This window comes from Nansenia antarctica (assembly GCF_963989245.1).
Source record: "Nansenia antarctica genome assembly, chromosome: 1".
Classification (NCBI taxonomy): domain Eukaryota; kingdom Metazoa; phylum Chordata; class Actinopteri; order Argentiniformes; family Microstomatidae; genus Nansenia; species Nansenia antarctica.
In genome coordinates this window covers 34,632,919-34,657,826 of record NC_137674.1, presented here as the reverse complement: position 1 = coordinate 34,657,826, position 24,908 = coordinate 34,632,919, and the positions used below count along the sequence as shown (strand labels likewise).

Sequence of the window (24,908 nt, the reverse complement as noted above, 5' to 3'; positions counted from 1 at the left end):
GCATAGAACGAGACTTGGCACCACTTAAAAAGGAGAACGCCGTCGCGAGGGAAGCTGTAGAAATGCCAGTGCCTTGGTGGCATCTCATCTATGCCCTTTTGTCTGTCGGGTAAGGACCCAGTCAGGGCCTAAATCTAGGGGTAAAATGGCCGGCCTCGCTGACGAGCACCACTGTGTATGTGAATACCCAGAATGCACCTCTCCATGGGCCCGGGGTGGCACAGGGAGGGTAAGGGAGGGTCTGTTAGGGTGACTAAAGTGTGAGCACCCCCTACTACTACGGCATAGTCAGTAACCGTGACAACCCCGTGAGTTACAGCATTCCACAGCCTGGGAGGCAGTATGGCGGCCACCCCTCTGATTGATGCTTCCTGCCTTCCTGCCAGAACTCCCAATTAAATAAACAAGGGCAAACACAGCTCCACCAACCACCACCACCACTTGACATACCTTCCTCTTCCCCCTTTTCCTACACCACCATCCACCACCACCCCCCCATCGCAGAACCTCCACTGGGACCCCTTGTGATCAAGGCAACTGGAGAGAGACAACATTCGCTCATCCACGGCCAGCTTTCACAGCCCAGCAGGCCAGTAGATGAGTGATAACAGCGAACCTAGTCCATGACAAGATAACACAGACCTGTTTTGTTTTTTTGTTGTTTAGTTTTTTTTCAAAGGTAGAAAAACTACGGGACCAGAACGATAACGTAATAAGGCGCAAGAGGCTGGATGAAGATGTGAACAATGGGTGAAATGCTGACTGAGGTTTGAAACATGAGAAAAGGCAGAATGCTGACTGAGGTTTGAAACATGAGAAAAGGCAAAGTTTGGGAATGCAATAACATTAGCTTATTGCTTTTCTCTTCTTTTTTTTTTCTCTCTCTCTCTCTCTTAACTTTTCTCTTTTTTTTTCCTACAAATGATATTTATACACACACAGCATAATCATATAAATACACTATACAATGCAATATAAAATAATTATTTCTTAAAAGGAATATGTTCAGGGTTGGTTTTGCTTAGGTATGCTGGCTATGATACTAGCACCATACAAAAAATAATGACTCAAAAAAGGTTGAGTGGAAAAAGGCACTTTTGTGGTGGGTGTTGTCGAATGACTCTTGGGTTAAAATGATAGCCACTCTCTCTCACCATGCAGGAAACACAGAAAACCTGTTGAGTCTGTGCACACGTCTCTCTCTTTCTCTCTCTCTCCCCCCCCCCCCATGTCCAGAATGACGAGGCACTGCAGATAAGTGGTTTCTCCTCCTCCATCTCCATGCAAAGACCCCCCCCCCTGCTTGTCATCCATTGTCTCATCCATTGTCTCGTTTTTGTCAAACTTCAATTCCAGCGATACATCACCATTCTTACGAACTGGCTGGCTGCTACATTTCAAAACATCCTTCCTTCTTTTTCCTCAATTCGTCCACTTCCTGGATTCTCTCTCTCTCTCCATCGTCGTCGTGGTCTACTTCCTGTTCGTCCTCATCATCACACTTCCACTTCCCGCGGTCCCTCTTGAGTGTCGGGCGGTGGTGGCACCGTGCTGATGTCAAAGCAGGTCACCATCATGACCCGTGACTTGCATAGGTTGACGCAGAACTCCAGATCCTCCGTGACCTGTCCCAGGGCCTCGTAGTATTCCTTGGACTCCTTGTCCAGATCCGGGTCCACCTCGACTGGGAAAGAGAGGAGAGGGGCGACAGGTTAGACACATGATCACACACGTACGCCTGAGGACTCGCAATTGTCCACAGAGCGGCTGTACTAATAATGTATGGATGCACTCACTGTAATGTAAGTCACTTTGGATAAAAGCGGCAGCTAAATGGCATATTTACATTTTTACCATCCGTTTAGCAGATGCTTTTATCCAAAGCGACTCACAATTAGAGGGACAGTCTCGAGTAACCTAGGGTTTAGTACTCAAGGCACTAGTGGTGGTTCCAGGTGGGATTTGAACTTGTCCAACTCACTATCCACTAGTCCACCACTACCCCACACATACATACATCCCATAATACTGCCCCTGTGCTGTAGGAGTGACACAGCACTCACACTCTCTCCTATCTACTATCCACTAGACCACCACTACCCCACTCATACATACATCCCATAATACTGCCCCTGTGCTGTAGTAAGAACTCAGCACTCACACTCTCCTATCCACTTGCAGGGGTCCATCATCAGTCGGGCCTTGGTGTCCTCCAGCTCCTCTCTCAGCGCCTCGTGTCTGGACCTGAGCTCCCGGATCTGCTGCTGACGCCGCTCCAGAACCTTCAGTTTGCTGTTGAAGTACAGCAGACCCTGGGGAGGAGAGACCAGAACACGCTGTTTACTGACTGGGTCAACCGTCAGGAGAGACCAGAACACGCTGTTTACTGACTGGGTCAACCTTCAGCTTGCTGTTGAAGTACAGAAGGCCCTGAGGAAGTACTGACTGACTGAACAACCTCATATAGCAAAAACTGGAAAGTTATGTATACATAATGTAGCATATTTCATTAAAACTGAATGCCCCTAAATACTGTACACCTGGGTAGCCGCCACAATAAAGCCAGTTGATATTGAAATGTAGCGTAAGGCTGGTTATTTCCATGTTTGTCATTGACTCACAAACTTTGTGGGTTGCAGCTAAAGAATTGCAGGATATACAGATACAGTATTGTATATTAACGTTTGCGGGCACTTTCCAGGTATTGTAATGAAAGAATACTTGTTTCCTCTCACGATGCGGCCGAATCCTAACTTGAGATATGAGCATGCGACTTGAACAATGCACGTCCTTCGATCAGAACTATTCCCCGACTCCTATTACAGAATATGGCCTTGCAAAGTCGGGAGTCGACCATCCTGCAACACGTGCAACGTACCTTCTCAACATCCTGGAAGGGCTGCTGGAAATGCAGGAAATGGAAAAGAAAAGAGAAAACTATGTCAAGACACAAAGCGTCATACAAAATATGAACACAACACTTTTGTTTTTGCTCCAATTTTTTCACAAGTTGAATTCAAAGATCTAAGACTTTTGTCTATGTACACAAAATTCTAGTCTATTTCTCTGTTTAGATCTGTGTTAGGGAGCATTTCTCCTTTGCCGAGATAATCCATCCACGTGACAGGTGTGGCATAACAAGATGCTGATTAGACAGCATGATTACTGAACAGGTGTGCCTTAGGCTGGTCACAATAAAAGGCCACTCTAAAATGTGCAGTGTTATCTTAAAAAGAGACATTTATTAGGCACTGAACTATGGATTTCACAGATATGCATTTTCTTTTTTTAGGGGGGGGGGGGCTGGAAACCGGGTAGAAAATCATAGTGTTTTAGTTACAGTGTTCACATGCACACATAAACATGATTACATAAAGTGCATAGCCCCAAAGAAAGCACTTCAATTCTTTTGTTTTTTGTTTTTTTTCTTATATCCTATGCACCAACCTCACCAAGTCAATTTCCTGTACTGTATGTGTAAATACACTTGGCCATTCCCCATTCTATTTATTCCCTATGTTTATTCATTATCTATTATGTGTCTTTTTTTATCCCCCATACATCCCCCAAAATCTCTGCTGCTGTGAGAAAGAAATGTCCCCTCGGGGATAAATAAAAAACTTCAACTTCCATACAAGAATTCTGATTCTGATTCTGAATAAGCAGATGTTAACGCACATACAGTACAGTACACACAGGATTACAGAGCTAGCGAACTAGCTTTAGAACGGCGGGGGAGGGGCAGGGCAATACACTTCATTACTGGCCATTCAGCCAGCGATGGCTGGGAAAGACAAATTGAAGATCATCTTTTCCTAATTGAAACTAAATCAAACCACCATCCAAGCTCCTAACAAATCCCTGTCTGGCTGCCTCTCTAACTTGTAGGAGCGGTTAATGACCCGTGTGAGAGGAACCAACCATAAAAAGACGTCAGCCAGCCATCCAGCCAGGGGATGGGCCATGGTGATGGGTGTTGGGGGGGTGAGGGGTGAACACATTCATCACACATTCCACGACCACTCTCTCCACTCTTTCCGCCCCGCCCCCCTCCTAGCCCCCCCAGCACCACCATTGCCGAGCCCTAGCCATCAGTCATATCTAAACCAATTAACCCCAGACGGTAATTACCTCCTGATCTCTCTCTCTACTCCACATTCCAGCAGAAGAACACCCTATCGTAATACAGCGCTCTGACAGTGGTCACAGACCACTTAAACGGCAGGATTTGCTGTTGGGGGAGGCGGGGGGGACTGAAGGTCAAACGTCTGAGGAGGGGGGGTCAAACGTCTGTCTTGGGTTCTTTAATAAGAAACTGGGAAAGGCTGAGCGAAGACCTTCCCACAACGCCTCGCTCCGGCCTTCAATGTGGCACATTCAGACTATGGGGGGGCCTATAGGATCAACGATCAACGTGGCACATTGTAGACTATTGCTGAGCTTGACATTGCTAAGCAGGATGATGTATACAGCGATGAACACCAGCCCCCCCCCCCTCTAACACGGAGCTAAAAATACCCGTCCAGCAGTGTCGCGTTGAGTGTCTTGCGTTATAGAAACAAATTTAAGAACAACGGACGGCGCAGGCGCCAGACCAGACTAGATGATCGTGGAGTGAAGATATTATTAAAGCGTACGCGCCTGTCCACCTGTCTGTCGATCAGCGCATACGCTTTAATAGTATCTTCACTCCACGATCATCTAGTCTGGTCTGGCGCCTGCGCCGTCCGTTGTTCATCCTGCACACCGATACACAGATCCAAGATCCAGCAGCATCGTCGCTGTATCGCAAACAAACCCGGCGAATTCTTTACTTGCCCCAGGCAATCGGGCAACCCTGAACAGTGACCCTTCTTCTTCTCTCACCTCCGCAGGGTCCTCCTGTCGCCTCCTCTGGAGACGCTCCACGTCATCGATCTCGTACACTTTGATCTCAAAGGGCTCCTTCAGAGGGCCGGCCATGGGGGGCAGGTCCACCCACTGCCCCGCCGCGCCCCCGGCCGTCTTCTTCCCCAGGGACGAGGTGTCGGGCAGGGGGGCCGGGATCAGCCGCCGGCGCTGGAGGCCTGGGAAGACGGAGACACAGAATATAATAATATAATAACATTATGTGCCATTTAGCTGACGCTTTTATCCAAAGGGAAAGGGATTCAAAGTATGTCGTTGCACAGAGTACAACGAAACGCATTAATGCTCTAGAGGGGACATCTAGGTAATGGGTCACAGCCATTATAGGTGACCCCGGAGCAATTAGGGGTTCAGTGACTTGCTCAGGGACACTTCGACACGTGGCTCGCCGGGGATTCGAACCGCTGCGAGCTGCCGACTTTGAGTGCATACCATTAGACGCCGGCTCTACCGGCTGAGCCACAGCCATCCCAAAAAAGTGACTTACATTGCAGTGAGTGCATACATTTTCCAGCATATATGGTCCCAGCGGGAATCGAACCCACAACCTAAGCATTGTTAGCTGCATGCTCTAACCAACTGAGCCACAGAGACACATACAGGACAGGCAGGCACCTCAATTACAGATGGATATATACAATGGAAATATGTTATGGTAATGTGCGCTGGTCTGTACATCTCTATCAGTAAATATGTATGAGCCACGGCGTCTGAGGTGTAAAGAGATGTCGGGCTTTACGCAGGACTCCTGTGTGGTGCGTTGATTGCATATGTATAAGGCCTTCGCAGCTATCTATCAACACAACTCGTTCCAACTCGTCTTCATACAGTTCAAAGTCATGCTGTTTTCATATATTTCTCTATATAAGAATAATGTAGTATGCTGTTGTTCAAAAAGGTGACAATGGAGGCGCCAATATAACAGAAGAATCTAATAAAAACATGACACATATCTCTGTAAGATTGCCAAGGGGAGATAAGTGAAAGCCACAGGTTGTCTTGGATGTTGTTTTCGAGGTTGTGGGCTATTTTTCTGGCATGCTGCTTTTGATTTGTCGACACAATTTGTTGTTCAGATGGGAATACCGTTCATGATGCTGCATTTTCAACATGCCAAGCCCACTTAAAGTCAATAAGAGTGAACTCTTATTACCGCAACAAGTGATTCTCTGAGAGCTGCTCTGTCTGCACACAGGCACTATTTATAGACGTATGTGATGTCTGCCAGTGAAGACCATTAGGGATCATGACCTCCATTAATGACATTCTCATACATTGTTTAACAAGTTGACTTCTGACTTCTCACACTGGCTTGTAAAAAAAAAAAAAACTACAATTGTCTTAAACAAGAAGGCCTGTAAAACGATTTAATAAATTAGCGCCAGGGATTTTTTTACATAATTCCCATACTCCCCCATACAATTACCATACTAAATAACATATGTGACACAGTCTGATCATTTGGTCCGCATGTCGGCAACCAATCAAAATGCTGAATTTTCTTTTGCAAAACTACATTTCAACGTTGTTGAGAATCATAACACAAACTTGCTAGTCAAGCGAAAATGCTGCAACACAATGGATTGGGTGAGTAATCCCCACTGCTACCTAGTTAACTATAACACTACTTTACATTGTTAGCAGGCTCACAAAACAAGCTGTGCCTGTGTTAGTTGACTAGTGACGTGTCATTGATTTTCAACAATGCAGAAATATATTCATTCACATCTTTCGAAAGAAAAGTCAGATCATTACATCAGATCCCGACATGATGACCAAAGCATTAGAATGTGTGACATATCGTTAGTCTCATAGTATAATTACTATGAGGTGAAGTCATGCTTCAATCGTGGTCAGCCGAGCCATCTTTGTATGTAGTGTCAAAAATTCCTATGTCAAAGAGATGACTTAGCAGATAGTGATTTTGGAATGTAACAAGCATTCTGATAGGCTGATGGCATAGGCAATAATGGACAGTGAATCAACAGTGTTAGGAGAGTAGAGTTAGGCAGATATCTCAATTTGGCCAAAATATTACTTATATTATGCTATGAGGCTAACGATATAACATATCTTTCTCTCTTACCGTTGGACCTCTTCTTGGGGGACTTGGAGCTCCTGGCCCGGCCCGAGGAGGACATGCCGCTCTCACTCATGGAGTCGTGGGCCGAGGACGCGCTGCCCGTAGCCTCGCTGTCCCGGATCATGCTCTCGTACCCGCTGCTGCCCCCGCTGTGGTAGAACAGCGCCGTGCGGCCCATGGCGGGGGGCAGCTCCCCGCTCAGCACGCTGCTGTTGTCGCTGCCGTGGCCGCTGCTGTAGCGCTGGGGCCGCCTGGGGGCCGTGATCTTGCTGTAAGGGGAGGGCAGCATGGCGGCCGCCGCGGAGGAGGGGGGGCTGGAGGAGGAGGACTTGTCGTCGCCCGCGTTCACCCCGCTGCTGTCGTTGCCACTGTCCGAGTCTCCGGATCCTCTTAGGTGTTTGCCGGACGCGCTGCTGCCGGACGCTAGCTCGCTCACCCGGCTGTTGGCGGCCCGCATGGCCTGCTTGGTGCCCATGATGGTGCCCCGCACGGGCTTGTTGTTGACCGTGTTGCCGGCTGTGGCTCCTCCTCGAGGGCCGGAGGAGGAGGTCTTTCCGGTCGGGGGGAGGTTAGCGTTGGGGTTCCTGGCGGTCCCTCCCCCCGGAGCTACCAGGGACTTGGTGGAGGAGCTGAGGCCCTTGGAGTTGTTGGCTGACAGTGTGCGGGCCTTACTTCCTCCGTTGACTGTTCCTCCTCCTATCGTTCTGGGGTTAACGCCAGTTTTAACCTGCCCGGGTTTACCTAGAGCACCTGGGGCTCCGCAGGGGGATGACGAGGGGGAGGTAGCTATGGGGGAGCTGGTCGAGTTGGGGAGCCCGAATCTGGGAATGGACCGGCTGGATTTGCCGCTGTTGCTGCCCAGACTGGTCCCGCTGTTCTCTCGACTGAGCACGGGTCGACTGGAGCCAACAAAGGACAAGCTCTCGCACCTCTCCAGGGACATCTGACTGCCGTAATGCTGCTGCCCCCCAGCTTCTCCTCCTCCTCCTCCTCTGGCCCCTCTGGCTGCCTTCAGACTAGACGTGGCTTTAGAGTAGTCGGATTTGAGGCTGGAGGTCTTGAGGCTGTTGGAGTCGCCTCCTCTGAGGCGGACCTCCAGCTCGTCCTCCGACACCGCCGCCCCCCTACTGGCTGCCGAGGCCCTCCCTGCATCCCCTGCGTACGAGGACTTTAAGGCACTACTTTGTGGCAGCAGGGACCGGTTCTTCTGGTCCAGACTGGACTTGCGCACCGGAGGGAGAGGAGGAGGGGACGTACAGCCAGGTTTGGGCAGCATGCTCGCTGTCGATGTTTTCTGACCGTTGGCCTTGGTGTTCTTCCCCAGAGAGGAGAACTTGAGACTGCCGGTCGAGACGGCGGCGATGTCCTGTGTGTATCCTCCCTTGGATTCCTGGGAGGAGGAGTGAATGACAGGCACTGTTCCGAGAGTGGTGGCCCCTCGTCTGAACTGAGGCATCTTACTTACAGGGGGCTCCGCCGCTTTCTTGCTGCTGCTGCTGGCAGATTTCTCACAGCCGTCAACCACCCTCTGGGCTGAGGTAGACGCCTGCTGCGCCTTGGGTGGCCGAGGTATGCTGTTGCTGTTCACGCCGACTTTCCGGGAGGGAATAGCACTGAGGGAGGAGTTTTTGGGAGGGAGCTTGCTGGTGGCGAGTGGGGGGGGTTCTGAGAGAAATTGAGGTTCAGAGCGGTTGTCCATGCGCTGCCACGGGTCCTCCTGAGGCCTGCCGCCGTCCTGTTGTCTCTGGTGGGGCGCGCAACTACTGCTGCTGCTGCTACTGCTATGGGGGATGGATGAGGTAGGTTTCATTTTCCTGGGAAGACTAGAGTGGACTATGTTCAGGTTGCCCTGCGCGGGTTGGGAGGAGGAGGAGGAGGCGAGAGAGCTCACTTTAGCCGTTTTGGATGACGGGAATCTGAGGGATGCTTTGGCTGGCTGGGGAGAAGAAGAGGCCGGGGGAGGGGAGCACTTTTTCAGAGACAGTTTGTTGTTGCTAGAGCTGGCGCTGTCGCTGTCCAGCTCGGAGAAGCTAAAGCCGCTGTCGTTGAGGGAGTTCTTGACGTCCCTCGGGGACGACTCCGGGGTATGGAACATTCCGAGGGAATCCAAGTAGAAGGTGCCCTCCGGGCCGACGTGCTTCGCCTGCGGGGGGAGGAACACGTCTGCGGAGGAGTGCGCAGCCCCCCCCTCGCTCTCCAGGGTGCAGACGCTCACCTCGCTCAGCCAGGAGCTGATGGAGGACCCCCTGCTGCTGCCCACATACACATAGGCGTCCTCCTGCAGGGGAGCGACCATCTCGATGTTGATCATCTCTGATGACGACCCCCCCCCCATGGCAGCATGCGTGTACGACGTGTAGGCGTCGAACTCGTCGTTGATGCTGCTGATGATGCTGACGGGCCGCGAGCCCGAGGCCAGGGCCTGCAGGGAGCAGTCGCTGTTGAAGCTGATGATGCTGGAGGGGCGGCCGTTGGAAGCCATGAAGCTGCCGATGGACAGCTCCTCCACCACCGTGAACACCAGCTCGTCCTCCCCGTTGAGCTCCACGGGTTGCTGCAGGGTGACGGTGGCTCTGACGATGTCTCTGTCCAGGCACCGCTCCCTCATGGTGGAGCGCAGGTGGTGGGACCCCCCGGGTTCCCCTCCCCCCCGTTTCATGGCTTGATGGCTCATTCCGACGGGGGGCATCCTGGTGGTGGACCTCTCCTCTGAGTCTCCGTTCCCCCTCCAGGGGTCCCTCTGCTGTGGGGGAGGGGGAGCCGGCTTGGGTAAGGGCTTCTTGTTGAAGTAGACCTTCTCCCTTACCACGGGTTCCGAGGCTGTTGCCGCCGTGGCCACACACTGTTTGTTTGGACTAGCCTCGGTCGCTAACAGCTTCTCGCCGTCAGCGCTAGTTCTGCACACGCTCTCCGGCGCCGCCACCCCCCCCCTGTCTGAGGGGCTGCCGCCTTGCCTTGCCTTGGAATGTTCCGGTTGAGACGTGATGAGGTGGGAGCTGCCGGTAGGCTGAGGCGCCGCCACCGGACATTTGGGGGCTAGTTTGGGCGAGATGCTCTCCTGGGAGGAGGATGAGGAGGCCTTCATTACAGTCTTTGGGGAAACCGAGCCTCCCTGCCCTTCATTGGGCTTTACGGCACCACGACTGTCTGTCTTGGGGCTCCCCCCAGCGCCCCCCCCCTCTCCGACGAAAGCCGTGGGCTCCTCGCTGCCGTCGATACATTCCAGCCGCTCCTGCAGCTCGGCGAACGTGTTGCACTTGAAGAAGTGGTCTCTGTCGAACGGGCCGCCGCCGCCACCGCCCTCTTTCCCGTTACGCTTCCTGTTGAGGGAGGGTATGATGGGGACGAAGGCCGGGGGGCCCTCGTTGTCGCTGAGGTCCCTGTCGGAGATGGCGCCCCCGCCTTTGCCCACGTAGATGACGGTGTCGCAGGACTGCTCGCTGCTGGAGGAGTAGTCTGGGTCGCTGAGCAGCGAGGGCAGGTCCGGGTCCAGGGCCACAGTCCTGGGGTGGAAGGGTCGGAGGTGGGGCGGCCGGCGGATACGCCCTTCCTCGCACGAGCTCTCCCCTCCAGATGAACTGGAGGCATACTGAGAGAAAGAGAAGAAGAGAGATACAGGAAGTTACAGTTACTGTGGAGGAAATGTGCATGGTGATTTAGGTTAGCAAAAGACAGCATTAAATGATAGCGATGGTATTTTAGATTTAAATTATTATGATGATGAAGTTATTATCATTAAAAAAACGATTTTTCCAGCATTTCCCGTATACAATTCCTGCACTGTATAGTTAATTACAGTTTCTGAATTAATTCAGGGTGAAAAATCGATGACAAGGCCACTATAAATTCCTTTTAAAGTTGCAAAGTCGATACATTTAAAGGTCAAAAGTGCACATCGATAGGCAGACTGAAATTAATGTCAATAATATGAATTGGTGTGTGTGGAGTGCATCATAATTATGGTTTGAATAAATACATGCTGTCATCCCACCTAATGATCAGGGGCATATATTTCCCTAATCCCAGAGCGTGCATTACACACATCCTTAGGCAACACTATTGATTACATGATTATGTGTGGAGGAGCCAAGGAAAACTAGCTCTGAATTATTGCACTAACAACCTTTCATTAGCAGAAGCACAGATTTATTCCATTCGATGGCGTCTAAGTTACACTAGCGAGGGCTTTTCCAAAGCCTCAATTATTCATACCGTGAGAGATGGAGAATGGGTAAAACCTATTTCGCTACGGTCTCATAATACATCTAGTATCCCTGCTGATTCAATGTGAGCCAAGATTCTTCCTCATCACATAAGTAAGTGCAACAAAACAACCAACTGCCACAAACAACCAACTGTCACTAACAACCAACTGTCACAAACAACCAACTGTCACAAACAACCTACTGTCACTAACAACCAACTGTCACAAACAACCTACTGTCACTAACAACCAACTGTCACAAACAACCAACTGCCACAAACAGCCTACTGTCACAAACAACCTACGGTGACAAACAATCAACTGTCACAAACAACCTACTGTCACAAACAACCTACTGTCACAAACAACCAACTGTCACAAACAACCTACTGTCACAAACAACCTACTGTCACAAACAACCTACTGTCACAAACAACCTACTGTCACAAACAACCAACTGTCACTAATAACCAACTGCCCCAAACAACCAACTGTCACTAATAACCAACTGTCACTAACATTCTCAATAAACGGGCTGATATACTAACTGCTCACAGAATATCTATAGGATGTAATTATACAATTAGGGCTGGGTATTGACGATACGCATCACGACACATGGGTCACAATAACGATACTATTGTAATACAATGCATACTGTATATTTGCAGAAAATGTAACCAGAAAATGTAACCTACTGCTTTGGTACCTTGGTAGTCTGTACAGTATGTATACAAAATATTTTTATATAACAAATCGCATTTAAAAAAAGGATTGTGATGCTCGGGCTGGATAATTAGCCACTATTGTGACAAATAATATTGTTATACAATCAGCTGTGTTCAGTGAGGAAGCGACTCAAGTCCTGACAGACCTTGGACTTCTTCTTCCTCATGCGGTGGATGCGCGACGCCAGCTGGATGGTGGTGAGTGAGTCAGCGTGGTTGGCAGGGGAGTCAGAGATGTGGGCGATCATCGTCGTTCTGCAGTTTATGTTCCCAAGAGACTCCTTCCATTAAATTCCATTCCATTCCATTCCATTCAATTCAATTCTATGTCCACACACCCCATCATTACCACCACTGTTCAAGAAATGAAAACAAACAAACAAACAATGACAAGAAACCATAGCAACTTGGTTTTAATTCACTTTACACCAAGTAGTATTACCTCATATTACATTTCCTCTGACTTTCCCCTTTTACACTACCTACTGGAACTACATCTCCCAAATTATATGTATGTCTCTTCCCCCAAAATCAGAATAATTTGTCTTCATTCATTCATCAGTTACAACCTCATACGACCGCAAGCTGCATTGCTGAGACACAACCAAGTCTACACCAGGCAGATAACCAGCCGGTTTAACAGTAAAGAAAAAAATCTACATGCGCTAACTTGCCTCAAACATTCTGTTGACATTCTTTGACTTCTCAGTATCAGTATCGGTATCTGTGCGTAAGCTTCCAGGTAGGTATAGAAAGTACCGTAGTGACCCTTACCTGTACGGGACATGCTTAGCTCCGTTGGCTAGCGCCATGATGACGTTCCCCAACGCGTTGAGGGACAGACACAGGCCGCCGCCGCCGTCCCGACTCTTGCTCAGCACCTTCTCGCAGCTCCCCAGGTCGATGAGGTGCAACCTGCTGCGACCGCCCGACACTGCCGACGATAGAGGAGACAGGTGAGGAGGAGACAGGTGAGGAGGTTATATACTGTATATCTCTGCCTGCATATACACTCCCTCCCTCTGAAAGTCAGTCAGACGCCAGAGGAGGAGACAGGTGAGGTTATATACAGTATATCTCTACACAGACACTCCCTCTGAAGTCAGTCAGCGCTCCGTGACTCCAAACACAGAGAAAGTGGACAGTTGAGGTTATATACTGTATCTCTCTGCATAGACACTCCCTCCCTTCTGAAGTCAGTCAGACCACAGAGAAAGGAGACAGGTGAGGTTATATACTGTATCTCTCTGCCTGCATAGACACTCCCTCCCTCTGAAGTCAGTCAGTCAGCTCTCTCTCCCTCCTCGACGCTGCGCCCTAACGTCAGCAGGAGTGACACAGCCCCCCCAGACCAGCCCAGGCTGGCGGCGCTGGCAGCTGACACGGCTGGCTGTGTGATTTATTCATGAGTAATCCTGTCACGGTCTGAGGTGATTCAAATCTAGGTGAGATGAGTGCCTCCGTTTCTAACAGACAGGTAAACTCCTACCAGACACATAAATCTAGACTAATCGCATCCTGTTCTGTCGCATACGTACAACAAAACAAAACAATAGGCGGACTAGATTACTAGGTTGCTGGATTTGGTATCAAAACGATCCTAGCTGTGATGTCTTTAAACATAGTGAAAGGGGGTTTGTGCTCGGTCCAGTTGAGAGGAGCGGCGCATTGTTATGTAGGTCACAGTTACATTGTTTCACATGATTGTAGAAGATTACAGACTTTCAGACGAGGCAGCGGCGGCGAACCATTAAACTCTTGTCAGCAAGACTTAGAAATTGAGCGCTTCAAGCGCTCGTTCGCTCCCTAGGCAGCACAATACATGAATGCAAAACCTGTCTCTTTTTTTTACAGACGGGGGGCCAGCGTGCGAGCTGAGGTGCCATAAGTGTCCATAAACACTCCAAATAACAGACTAGAGACTTGTTAGCCATTCAGATTCATTCAGGTATTATCCGCCATCCAACCCTCAGCTCAGCTTCTCCTGTTGTGATGACGGTGGCAGGGCTGCCAGTGACAGGTACCTGGGCACATAGCTATAATCAGCAGTAGCAACTGATTTGAGGAATTACACACCAGCTAGCTACTTGGCTACACTATCATTTCTGGAATATAATAAAGCGGTCATCGTTAAACGACTGTAATTTTCATTTCTTGGCATGATTACATGAAGTCCGTAATTAGCCGTTAATTTTGATGTTTATTTTTTTCTGTTCTGGAGATGAAAGGGATTCATCCTTTGTGCAAGAACCTAACAGGTGGACATAGCAGTGGTAGGTACTAACAGTAGTAATAGTGTAGTAGTAGTAGTAGTAGTAGTAGTAGTAGTAGTAGTAGTAGTAGTAGTAGTAGTAGTAGTAGTAGTAGTAGTAGTAGTAGTAGGAGTAGTAGTAGTAGTAGTAATAGTAGCAATAATAGTAGTAGTAGTAGTAGTAGTAGTAGTAGTAGTAATAGTAGCAATAATAGTAGTAGTAGTAGTAGTAGTAGTAGTAGTAGTAGTAGTAGTAGTAGTAGTAGTAGTAGTAGTAATAGTAGTAATAGTAGTAATAGTAGTACTTACACTTGTAATAGTAGCAGTAGTAGTAGTAATAATAATAGTGGCAGTAGTAGTAGTAGTAGTAGTAATAGTAGTAGTAGTAGTAGTAGTAGTAGTAGTAGTAGTAGTAGTAGTAGTAGTAGTAGTAGCAGTAATAGTAGTAGTAGTAGTAGTAGTAGTAGTAGTAGTAGTAGTAGTAGTAGTAGTAGTAGTAGTAGTAATAGTGTATTAGTAACAGTAGTAGTGGTAGTACTAACACTTGTAGTAGTAATAGTGGCAGTAATAGTAGCAGCAGTACTCACTCCCTCCCTTGCCGCTCTTCTCCATGCGGTACTGGTAGATGTGCAGGGTGAACAGCATGTGGGAGTTGCGCCGGTCCTCCTCGTCCGCGTCGGGCCTGCTGGTGCTGCGCGCTGCGATGGCCGCGTCCAGGAAGAAGGCTGCCTTCTCTGCCGTGGGGGCGCGAAGCTCACTCTGGTTCTGGAGCTGAAGGGGGAGGGAGGGCAGGGGAGGGAGGGGAGGGGAGGGGAGGGAGAGAGAGAGAGAGAGAGTGAGCATAGGGGTTAGAGGAACAGGAAGGAGGGAGAGGGGAACAGAGGTAGAAGAGAGAGAGAGAGAGGGGAGCCGGTTTAATTGGACCCAGGCACACATTTCTTGCCCATTAGATTGGGTCTCGGGGGCAATTAGAGAAACAGATATGCACACATAGGGAGGGGGATTAGGGGGCGTAATGGAGGGGCAGAAGGCAGGGCCACTTCCCTCAACACGGATGTGGTGGTGGTGGGGGGATATGGTGAGGGGTGGGGGGGGGGGGGATAGGGGTGGGCGATAGGGAGGAAGGGAGAGAGTGGGGAGGGGAGTGGGAGACAGGGAGAGGGGAGAAGGGAGAGGAGGGGGAGGGAGAGAGGGAGAGAGGAGAAGGAGAGGGGGCGATAGGGAGAAAGGGAGAGAGTGGGTAGGGGAGTGGGAGACAGATAGAGGGGAGAAGGGAGAGGAGGGGACGGGAGTGGGAGAGAGGGAGAGAGGAGAAGGAAGAGGGGGTGATAGGGAGCAAGGGAGAGAGTGGGTAGGGGAGTGGGAGACAGGGAGAGAGGGAGAAGGGGTGAGGGGGAGGCTCAGTGGAGGGGGAGTGGGAGACAGGGAGGAGGGGGAGAAGGTAGCGGGGGGGGCGTTGAGGAGGGGGCTCAGCCATGGTTTCTAAGAGCAGGAGGCGGAGGAGCAGAGAGGAGGAGGTTCACAGGACTCCTCCAGGCTGCCTTTGAAGTCCCAGTCCACACAGAGCCCCAAAAAAACAACATCTGACGGCAACACCTGTCAGTGCCTCCCCCCCCCCTCTTCCCTCCAACCCCTGCAACCCCCCTACCCCCCCCCCCCCAAACCCCCTACCCCCCCCCAAACAACTCCCATTGTGCTGGTGAGGGGGGGGCAGGGCTAATAGACGCTGATGGAGGATGACAGAGGAGTCGATAGAAAGGTATGGAGAAAACCGTCAATACCGCGGATGGCTTTGGTGGAAAAATATAAAAATAATAAAGAACTAAGGATTATAGAGTATGAGTGTAGGACAGGGCAACACAACACTGACCCAGTACACTTAGGGGGGGGGGTAAGACCTGGGAGATGAAACACAACACAAGACGAGAGGTGGAAAAAATAATCTTTTGAGGTGGAGAGTAAAATCTTCTGAGGTGAGATGATCGTAGGGAATCAGATCAATACACACACAGTCGCTAACGTAAACCATAAAGAGAGAAAGAGAGAAAAAAGAGGGGAGGAGGGGAGAAGGGGGGCAGAAAGAGAGGGAGAGAGGGAGGGGAGAGTGAGAGAGAGAGAGAGAGAGGAAGAGAGAGAGGGAGGGAGAGAGAGAAAGAGAGAGAGAGAGGGAGGGGAGAGAGAGAAAGAGAGAGAGAGGGATGGAGAGAGAGAGAAAGAGAGAGAGAAAGAGAGAGAGAGAGAGGGAGGGGAGAGTGAGAGAGAGAGAGAGGAAGAGAGAGAGGGAGGGAGAGAGAGAAAGAGAGAGAAAGAGAGAGAGAGAGGAGGGGGAGAGAGAGAAAAGAGGGGAGGGAGGAAGGAGGGGGGGAGAGAGAAGAGAACAAAGAAGAAGACGAAAGGATTCGGGAACAAACAAAACAAAACAGGCAATCTGTCTGGCAACCCTCCTCTCTCTCTCTCTCTCTCTCTCTCTCTCTCTCTCTCTCTCTCTCTCTTCTCTCTCTCTCTCTCTCTCTCTCTCTCTCTCTCTCTCTCTCTCTCTCTCTCTCTCTCTCTCTCTCTCTCTCTCTCTCTCTCTCTCTCTCTCTCTCTCTCCTCCTCTCACCTGAGTGCCACAGATGGGGTCCTCGCGCAGGTAGACCCCGGGGGACTGTCCGTCCTGCAGGCTGCCCGTCGTGGACGCCTCGGCCAGGAGGTCCGTCAGCTCCTCCTCCTTCCCGTAGATCTCCACCGCCGACACGCGCACGCTGAAGCGCGTGCCCGTCTTCTCCCTGCGCTCGTTGATCAGCCTGAACAGCCAGGAGATGGCGCAGGGCGCGATGCCAAGGCTCTGGGCGGAGGCGTCGCTGCGATCATGGTGTAGTTTTGCTGGTGGGGGAGCAGGGGAGGGGGGGGGAGGGAGGAGGGAGGAAGAGGGGTGGAGGAAGAGGGGGTGCGGGGAGGAGGGAGAGGAGAGGATGAGAGGGTCGGGGGAGGGGGGAGGGGGGAGGAGAGGAAGAGGGGAGGGAGGGAGAGGATGAGGGGTGAGGAGGGGGAGGAGGGGTGGGGGGAGGAGGAGAGAAAGAGGGTACGGGGAGGGAGGAGGAGGAGAGGATGAGAGGGTGGGGGGGGGGGGGGGGGGGAGAAAGAAGGGGGTGGGGGAGAGGGAGGGGGCGGAGGGAGGGAGGGATATTCACTAAACAGGCCTGGTGCATGAATGTGTCAGTCCCAGCCTGCTTCTCGTTTTCCTCCCTGAAAGAAAACTGAAGTGACTTTCTCTCTAATAAGCTCTCAGGAACGAAAATAGGTGAGAGAGGGGCGAGAAATGGTCAACGGGTTATAACAACGACTGATTAGAAAATCCAGTGCTAGCTAGCTAGTGATGGGATTTCCAAGGTGACATCCCATTATTATGAATGCCAAATGAAATAAGAAAGTGACCTAAGGAGCCGTACTCAGACATATATCAGAAGTAGTAATTCTGAGGTAAATTATATTGGTGGAGCAGCGAAGCAGGGAGGAAAAACACCCTTCAGACACTGTCAATTACAGAATTTCTAATTACAAAAACGGCCCTGAAGCCTCTTGGCAGAAGACTGCACCCCCCCCCCCCCACACACACTTCCTCCTCCTCTTCCCACTCACTCTCCTCTCTTCTCTTCTCCTCTCCTCCTCTCCTCTCCTCTCCTCTCCCCTCCTCTCTTCTCCTCTCCTCTCCTGTCCTCTCTTCTCCTCTCCTCTCCCACTCTCCTCTCCCTCCTCTCCTCTCCTCTCCTCCCCTCCCCTCCCCTCCCACTCTCCTCCCTCCCACTTGAGTGCACCTCTAAGCCATTTGTGGACATCAAATGCAGCTAACAAAAGGAAGTGGTGGAGAGTTTTCTTAGGCTGACAAAAGCCCTCGCCTAGTTTCAGGATGGGTGGAGGGGGGCGGAGCTTGGTGGAGGAGCTTAGGGGGGTGGAGCTTACCCAGCTTGACGTGGCCGAAGCAGAAGATGCATCCGTCCGCACCGTTCACCACCGACTGGATGACCTCGGCCACCGTCCCTGAGCACACCTCCGCCTGGACACACACAGACACACAGAGAGAGGAGAGCGGAGAGAGGTGTGTTAGAGGCCATTTTACACAACATAAACACACTACAGTACATGCAAAAAAGAATATCATCAAATCATTACAATAACACAAGTCCCATCAAACAAATTCAAATGTTTCAGTTTGGCTTTCCTTCCCAAACGATGTGAGACAACATACAGACAGCATACACGAACCTAGACATGGAACCTAGAAATTCCTTGTTTTGTGACAAAAAAATCCCCAATCACACCACAAACAATACCCTATTTCTCATCCTAGCTAACAAACATAGGCTAGCTTCAGTGAAAACGCCTCTCATCACTCATTCAGCGAGCGTCGCCTTCGTATGTTGTGTGCTGCAACGTGCGACGGCTCATCTTAACAATCTGTTTCAGCATCAGGTCCACTGGGGCAGGGGCTTCTGCAGCAGCGATCCCCTCCTCCATCACAGAGCAAACAAGGCCTCTTACAGGCAGACAGCTTGCTGCTACTGTTAGCCTGCAGCCCCTGTCACGCTAGCCCTGCCTCAGCTCTGCTGGAGCAACAGCAGCGGTACTGACTCGCTCATCTGGCTGACTGGAGAGGAGAACGGGTTCTCAGGTTCTAAACCCAGTCCCTCAGTAATGGATATGAGTCAGAGATATGGTCAGAGATAGAGGTTCTAAACCCAGTCCTACGGTCAAAGATATAGGTTCTAAACCCAGACCTGCTGTAACGGATAGAGGTTCTAAACCCAGTCCCGCGGTAATGGATAGAGGTTCTGGAACCAGTCCTGCAGTAATGGATAGAGGTTCTGGAACCAGTCCTGCAGTAATGGATAGAGGTTCTGGAACCACTCCTGCAGTAATGGATAGAGGTTCTGAACTCAGTCCTGCAGTCATGGATAGAGGTTCTAAACCCAGACCCACGGTCAGAGATATAGTTCTAAACCCAGCCCTACAGTCAAATAGAGGGGTTCTAAACCCAGCGCTACAGTCACGGATAGAGGTTCTAAATTCAGTCTCACATCACAGATAGAGGTTCTAAACCCAGTCTCACATCACAGATAGAGGTTCTAAACCCAGTCTCACATCACAGATAGAGGTTCTAAACCCAGTCCAACAGATAGAGGTTCTAAACCCAGTCTCACATCACAGATAGAGGTTCTAAACCCGGTCTCACATCACAGATAGAGGTTCTAAACCCAGTCTCGCATCACAGATAGAGGTTCTAAACCAGTCTCACATCACAGATAGAGGTTCTAAACCCAGTCCAACAGATAGAGGTTCTAAACCCAGTCCCTCAGTCACAGATAGAGGTTCTAAACCCAGTCCCTCAGTCACAGATAGAGGTTCTAAACCCAGTCCAACAGATAGAGGTTCTAAACCCAGTCCCTCAGTCACAGATAGAGGGGTTCTAAACCCAGTCTCACGTCACCGCTGTCTGAAGCGGTATCTGGCAAGTAGACCAGCACTTGAGAGGAAGGCTTGATGATCTGCACTGCTCTCACAAGCTTGCTGGAGGCTCTCTCTCTCTCTCTCTCTCTCGCTCTCTCTCTCTCTCTCTCTCTCTCTCTCTCTCAATATGTTGGCTGTGAAGACGTTGAATGATGAATGAGGTCTTGTGGTAGTTGTGGTGTGTCAATCTCCTTAATCACCATCAAGCACTGTAAACATGTCGTTTAGTGTCTGCCCCCTTCTACTTTGATCTTAATTTGGCGTGCCTCTGCTGGGCTTGTAGGGGTGTGGACTGGGGGAGGGTAGATATAACTGGACTATGAAGTGAGAGGTTAGATATAACTGGACTGAATTCAGTTCATTCCCAGAGTTAAAAGGCCCAGCTGTTGAGCTCACGCTGAGAAGAATGTCCTGAGCCAAGACAGGCATTTTCCTACTAATCCCCTCTGGCCACACCCTGTAAATATAAAGACGTCCTCCTGCTGCCCTTGAGAGAATAACCTCCCCTCCCTCCTCTCCAGACACACACACACACACACACATACACACACGTAAACAAACACACATTTAACACACACATTTACCCCTCTGCCCGGTTTCACAGACAAGCCTTACGCAAGCCTAGTCCTAGACCAAAGAGCATCCTCAATAGGGAGAATTTCCATTGCAAGTGTGTGATTTAACACTAGAAGAGCCGTGGGTGGGGTCATTTGACCCTGTGAGTAAAATAAATGTTATATCTTTGCACTCGATCAAATTTCAGGACCCTCCTTTCATGACTTTTCCTAGATATGTGCGTTCTACCACCCAGTATCCTTACATTTCAAAATCACATCAGGATAAGCTAGTGTAAAGCTATTTTGCAGTTTTTCTGTGTAGGAGGCAGGCTAATTTACAAGGGTTAGGCCAACTAGTGTTCATTGTATGTAAATAGCAGCTTCCCATTGTAAAGGCTATGGTCATTTGACCCCAGAGGCGGCTCTTATAGTAGGTAAAAAAGATTTAACTGTCACTTTCAATTTGAAATAAGATTTGACAGTTGGTGATGTGGTGTTCTAGTGTTAAGCCTTGTCTGTGAACAGGATTGCCCGATGGGGCGTGTTACTGCCGAATGGGCTACTTTTGATCACACTGGCCGAAGAAAAAAGCATTTGGGCGTGTTGGGCTGGATAAATAGCATTTAGGCGGTATCAAAATGTTACAAGTTACAAAATGTGTGAAGTTACAACACACAGCCTAGTAGCTACCTACAATGTATGAGCAGGTTTTGTTCATTTTACAAACATCATTGGTAATAGACTTACAGTTTAGGGGGCAGGAGATGGGCACCTGCCCAATAGTAATTCGCAGTTTTCTGACAATATAGGTCTTGGGCTGGTGGTTTTTGGTGGATTTAGTGGTTTCTAGACTGTGGTTAGGCTGGAAATTGTCAATCTCGTCTGGCAACCCTGTCTGTGAAACCGACCGACTGGCCCATAAGACTCTTACCTGGGAGGCGTCCTGGGTGAACACGGCGTCGAAGGCGAAGATCTTTGGCACGGCCACGGTGGCGGCTCTCCTGTGGCCTGAGTTGGAGTGGGGGCTGACGGAGGGGTCGTACAGGGTCAGCTGCTTCTTACGGGGGTCCACCTTCAGGAAGGACATGGACTCGGATGAGGAGTCGTGGGGTCCAGGGAGGGGCAGATACGCATCATCACTTTCACACTGAGAGAGAGAGGGGGGGGGGGGGAGAGGGGGAGTAGAGAGAGAGAGAGAGAGATAGAAAGAGAGAGAGAGAGAGAGAGAGAGAAAGAGATAGAGAGAGAGGGAGAGAGAGGGGGGGGTAGCAGATGACATACATGTAAGCAAACATATCCAAAGATAACACAACATTGAACAGCAGGCCATAACCATTCAGGTTGAGCAAAGAAAAAAACGACTAAAAACTAAGATAAGCTCACAGAAAAACGACCCAAGAGTGCAGTAGACCCAGCAACAGGACGGTTTAAGAGGAATCTGTACATTAGCTGAAACCCCTGACGCTACAGGGAACTTGGATACACATCATAGATCAACATGGATCATCACGGTGGTCCACCATGTCAGCGGTGGTGATGATGGACGGTGGAGGAGGTAAACAAAGACAACATTAGCTGCTAGCACTGCTGGTGTTGACTCAACTGAATGTTAAGCTGCCCTTCCCCAGGTCCACACAGAGCCCTAATGGTGTCAGTTTTTTTACCTGAGACCACAGCAGCAGTAGTACATGTGGGCCGTTAATGACTTTGGGCCTCCATGCTGGGGGAGATTATCCATCCAGCAGGCTGCTCTCTGGACCAACGCGCTCTGCAGGCAGCGTGGGAGCATATGGCCCCCCCCCCTTATCCTTAGCCCACAACCTCCCCCCTATCTCTCTCCCTCGCTCTCCCTCTCTCTCGCTCTCCCCCTTCTCTCTCTCTCTCCCTCTCTCTCACTCTCTCTCTCTCTCTCCCTCCCTCTCTCTCTCTCGCTCTCTCTCTCCCTCCCTCTCTCTCTCCCTCCCCCCCTCCTTAGCCTACAACCTCCCCTCTCTCTCCCTCTCTCTCTCTCTCTCCCTCTCTCTCCCTCTCTCTCTCCCTCCCCCCCTCTCTCTCTCCCTCCTCCTCCCTCCCCCCCCCTCTCTCTCTCTCTCTCACGCATACTCTATATTTAGATATTTTATATTTAATTCATTTATCAGAGGCTTTTATCCAAAGCGACTTACAATAAGTACGTTTGTCTAAGTAAGTGAATCGACTATGCATCAGTCACAGTGCTAGAGAACAGAGGAAAATGCTGTTGTTGTTGTTGTTGTTGTTGTTGTTGTAGTCTTGACCCTGGGAGCTCTAGGATGGTCAAAACGTGTCTCCCATATGTCCATACTGATATGGATTAGTAGATTCTCATGTCATGGTACACTTTGATCCCCATCTGTTGGCACACACCAAGCAGGAGTGTGTGACTGCCTTATCATTGAGCGAATGCACATGGAAATAACAGAAAATATCTCACTACCCTCACTATTGTGATAACCATCTTTCTATCATTTCGTGTCAGTAACAGATATGGATGAGAGTGTTGCAGGCGCTGATAGGTCTGTCAGCCCAGGGTGGGTCAGGGTGGTAGAAGTCCTAGTATCTACTGGACCACCACTTCAGCACGCCTCACGCCTCACCCTCTCCTCCTCCTCTCCTCCTCCTCTCCTCACCCTCTCCTCCTCCTCTTCTCACCCTCTCCTCCTCCTCTCCTCACCCTCTCCTCCTCCTCTCCTCCGCACAGCCTCACCCTCTCCTCCTCTCCTCACACTCTCCTCACCCTCTCCTCACCCTCTCCTCCTCCTCCTCTCCTCGCCCTCTCCTCACCCTCTCCTCCTCCTCTCCTCACCCTCTCCTCCTCCTCTCTTCCTCCTCTCCTCACCCTCTCCTCCTCCTCTCCTCACCCTCTCCTCCTCCTCTCCTCACCCTCTCCTCCTCCTCTCCTCCGCACAGCCTCACCCTCTCCTCCTCTCCTTACACTCTCCTCACCTCTCCTCCTCCTCTCCTCCTCCTCCTCTCCTCGCCCTCTCCTCACCCTCTCCTCCTCTCTCCTCACCCTCTCCTCCTCCTCTCCTCACCCTCTCCTCCATTACGGCTCCACACAGCTGGAGTCTCAACAACCAGACACACTGAGGCAGAATTCAATCTCGGACGATAAAACCCTCCATCGCACAAAAACAAAACTACTTTGAGCAGTCAATTACAACTCTAACAGCCCCCTCCCCCACTCCTCCCTCTCCCCCTCCTCCCTTTCCCTCCCCCTTTTTCTGCAACAGCAAGCAAAACCCTGACTAACACACACAGGGTCTGTCTCTTTCATCTCCTGTGTGTTGCTCCCTCTGTCAGTCACGCCCACACACAAAAGCCCCCCCCCTCTCTGACTTGTGTATAAATATTACCACAGATCCAGGCTCTCTCTCTCCGGCGGCTAAGAAACAATGTCTGGTGTCCGTCCGTGATCCTGTTTCGACCAGCGAGCCCCCCCTCCCGAATGCCCCCCCCCCTCCAGACCGGGTGCAAACTCCCTTTGTGCTCCGTGGGGGCTGTTATTGTGACTGACATGTACATATGTCCAGCAAATTACATTTGCTATGACATTTAAACCGGGTCTTCCATATATGACTGCTGCTGCTAGGTCTCCGTGACAACCGGGCCTGCCTTCCTGGGCGCTAGCCGACCGACTAATGTCTCTAGCTATATTTACCTTGGCAGAGATCTGATACCGGGGGGGGGGGTGGGGGGTGGGGGGGGGGGGGGGGGGAGGGGGTGGGGGGGTGGGTCGGGGGCTGGAGCATTCTGAAGCATTTTCACACCTCGGACCCCTCTGCTAATGGCCCTGTCCGCCCCTATCTCTTGATGCCCCCCCAAAATCCATTAGTGGGCCCAACTCCACTCCACCCCTCTCCACCACCACCCCACCCCTCGTAAAGCCCGTACCCCGATACTAAATATACTAAAAGCACACTGTCTGGTTCGCTATAAAATGGATAAAAATTATAGATGCCTTGAATACAGCAAATGCAAAAGCGAATGCGACCCAAAAAAACTGTCCCCTTTTCACAGGTTTCAGACACCCGCAAAAATGCCCACAATGCATCAATTAGGCGCGGCGGCGTAGTTTGTTTTGTTTTTGCGCGACGGAGGTTGTGAAAAAAGAGAAAAAATGAAAAGAGTGTGAGGACAACATTGTCCGACACAGACACAGAAGAATGTTGGCAACCGAGATGTGTTGGCTGCGGCTGCTCGAACGTGTGTGTGTGCGTGTGTGTGTGTGTGTGTGTGTGTGTGTGTGTGTGCATGCGTGCATGCGTTCGTGCGTGTGTGTGCATGTCTGTGTGTGCACTCTCAAACAAGCATTGTTTCACACCCGTGAACTGGCGTGCTCATCTGAATCAGTGACTCTAAACTGCCCCAGTTGTGGGACCCACAACACAATCACACAGCCTCTCTTTCCCATAACAACACTGATTAATTAAGAGGAAGCCCGGCCGTGATGGACTTGACAACCAGTAAACAATGTGATTTCCCTTTTAAAAACATCCCCTGCTGGCCGCCACAGATGTCGACCTCAGGTGTGGGCGGGAGGAAGCTAGTTTTAATAATACTGGCGTTTATGAAGTCCTCTCTTCATGGAGATTCACGATATCCCAGCGATACTTCAACGATGTGGAAATCTGGCAGCTCATATGAGGACATCCCATCCAGGTGGGTCTAA

General features: G+C 50.4%; 1 protein-coding gene across 1 annotated transcript in view; it reads right to left on the bottom strand.

Moving 5' to 3' along the window:
* Positions 1 to 1,496: 1,496 nt before the first annotated feature.
* kif26ab (kinesin family member 26Ab) overlaps positions 1,497 to 24,908 on the bottom strand; it is a gene marked incomplete at both ends in the record, with an annotated part of 49,754 nt that continues 26,342 nt past the window's right edge. Inside the window, 12 exon segments of the mRNA XM_080550579.1 lie at positions 1,497 to 1,684; positions 2,162 to 2,312; positions 2,879 to 2,902; positions 4,867 to 5,066; positions 6,995 to 10,580; positions 12,070 to 12,211; positions 12,698 to 12,857; positions 14,762 to 14,945; positions 16,777 to 17,039; positions 18,117 to 18,210; positions 21,150 to 21,334; positions 21,337 to 21,365. Coding sequence (XP_080406705.1) covers positions 1,497 to 1,684; positions 2,162 to 2,312; positions 2,879 to 2,902; positions 4,867 to 5,066; positions 6,995 to 10,580; positions 12,070 to 12,211; positions 12,698 to 12,857; positions 14,762 to 14,945; positions 16,777 to 17,039; positions 18,117 to 18,210; positions 21,150 to 21,334; positions 21,337 to 21,365 — 5,206 coding nt within the window.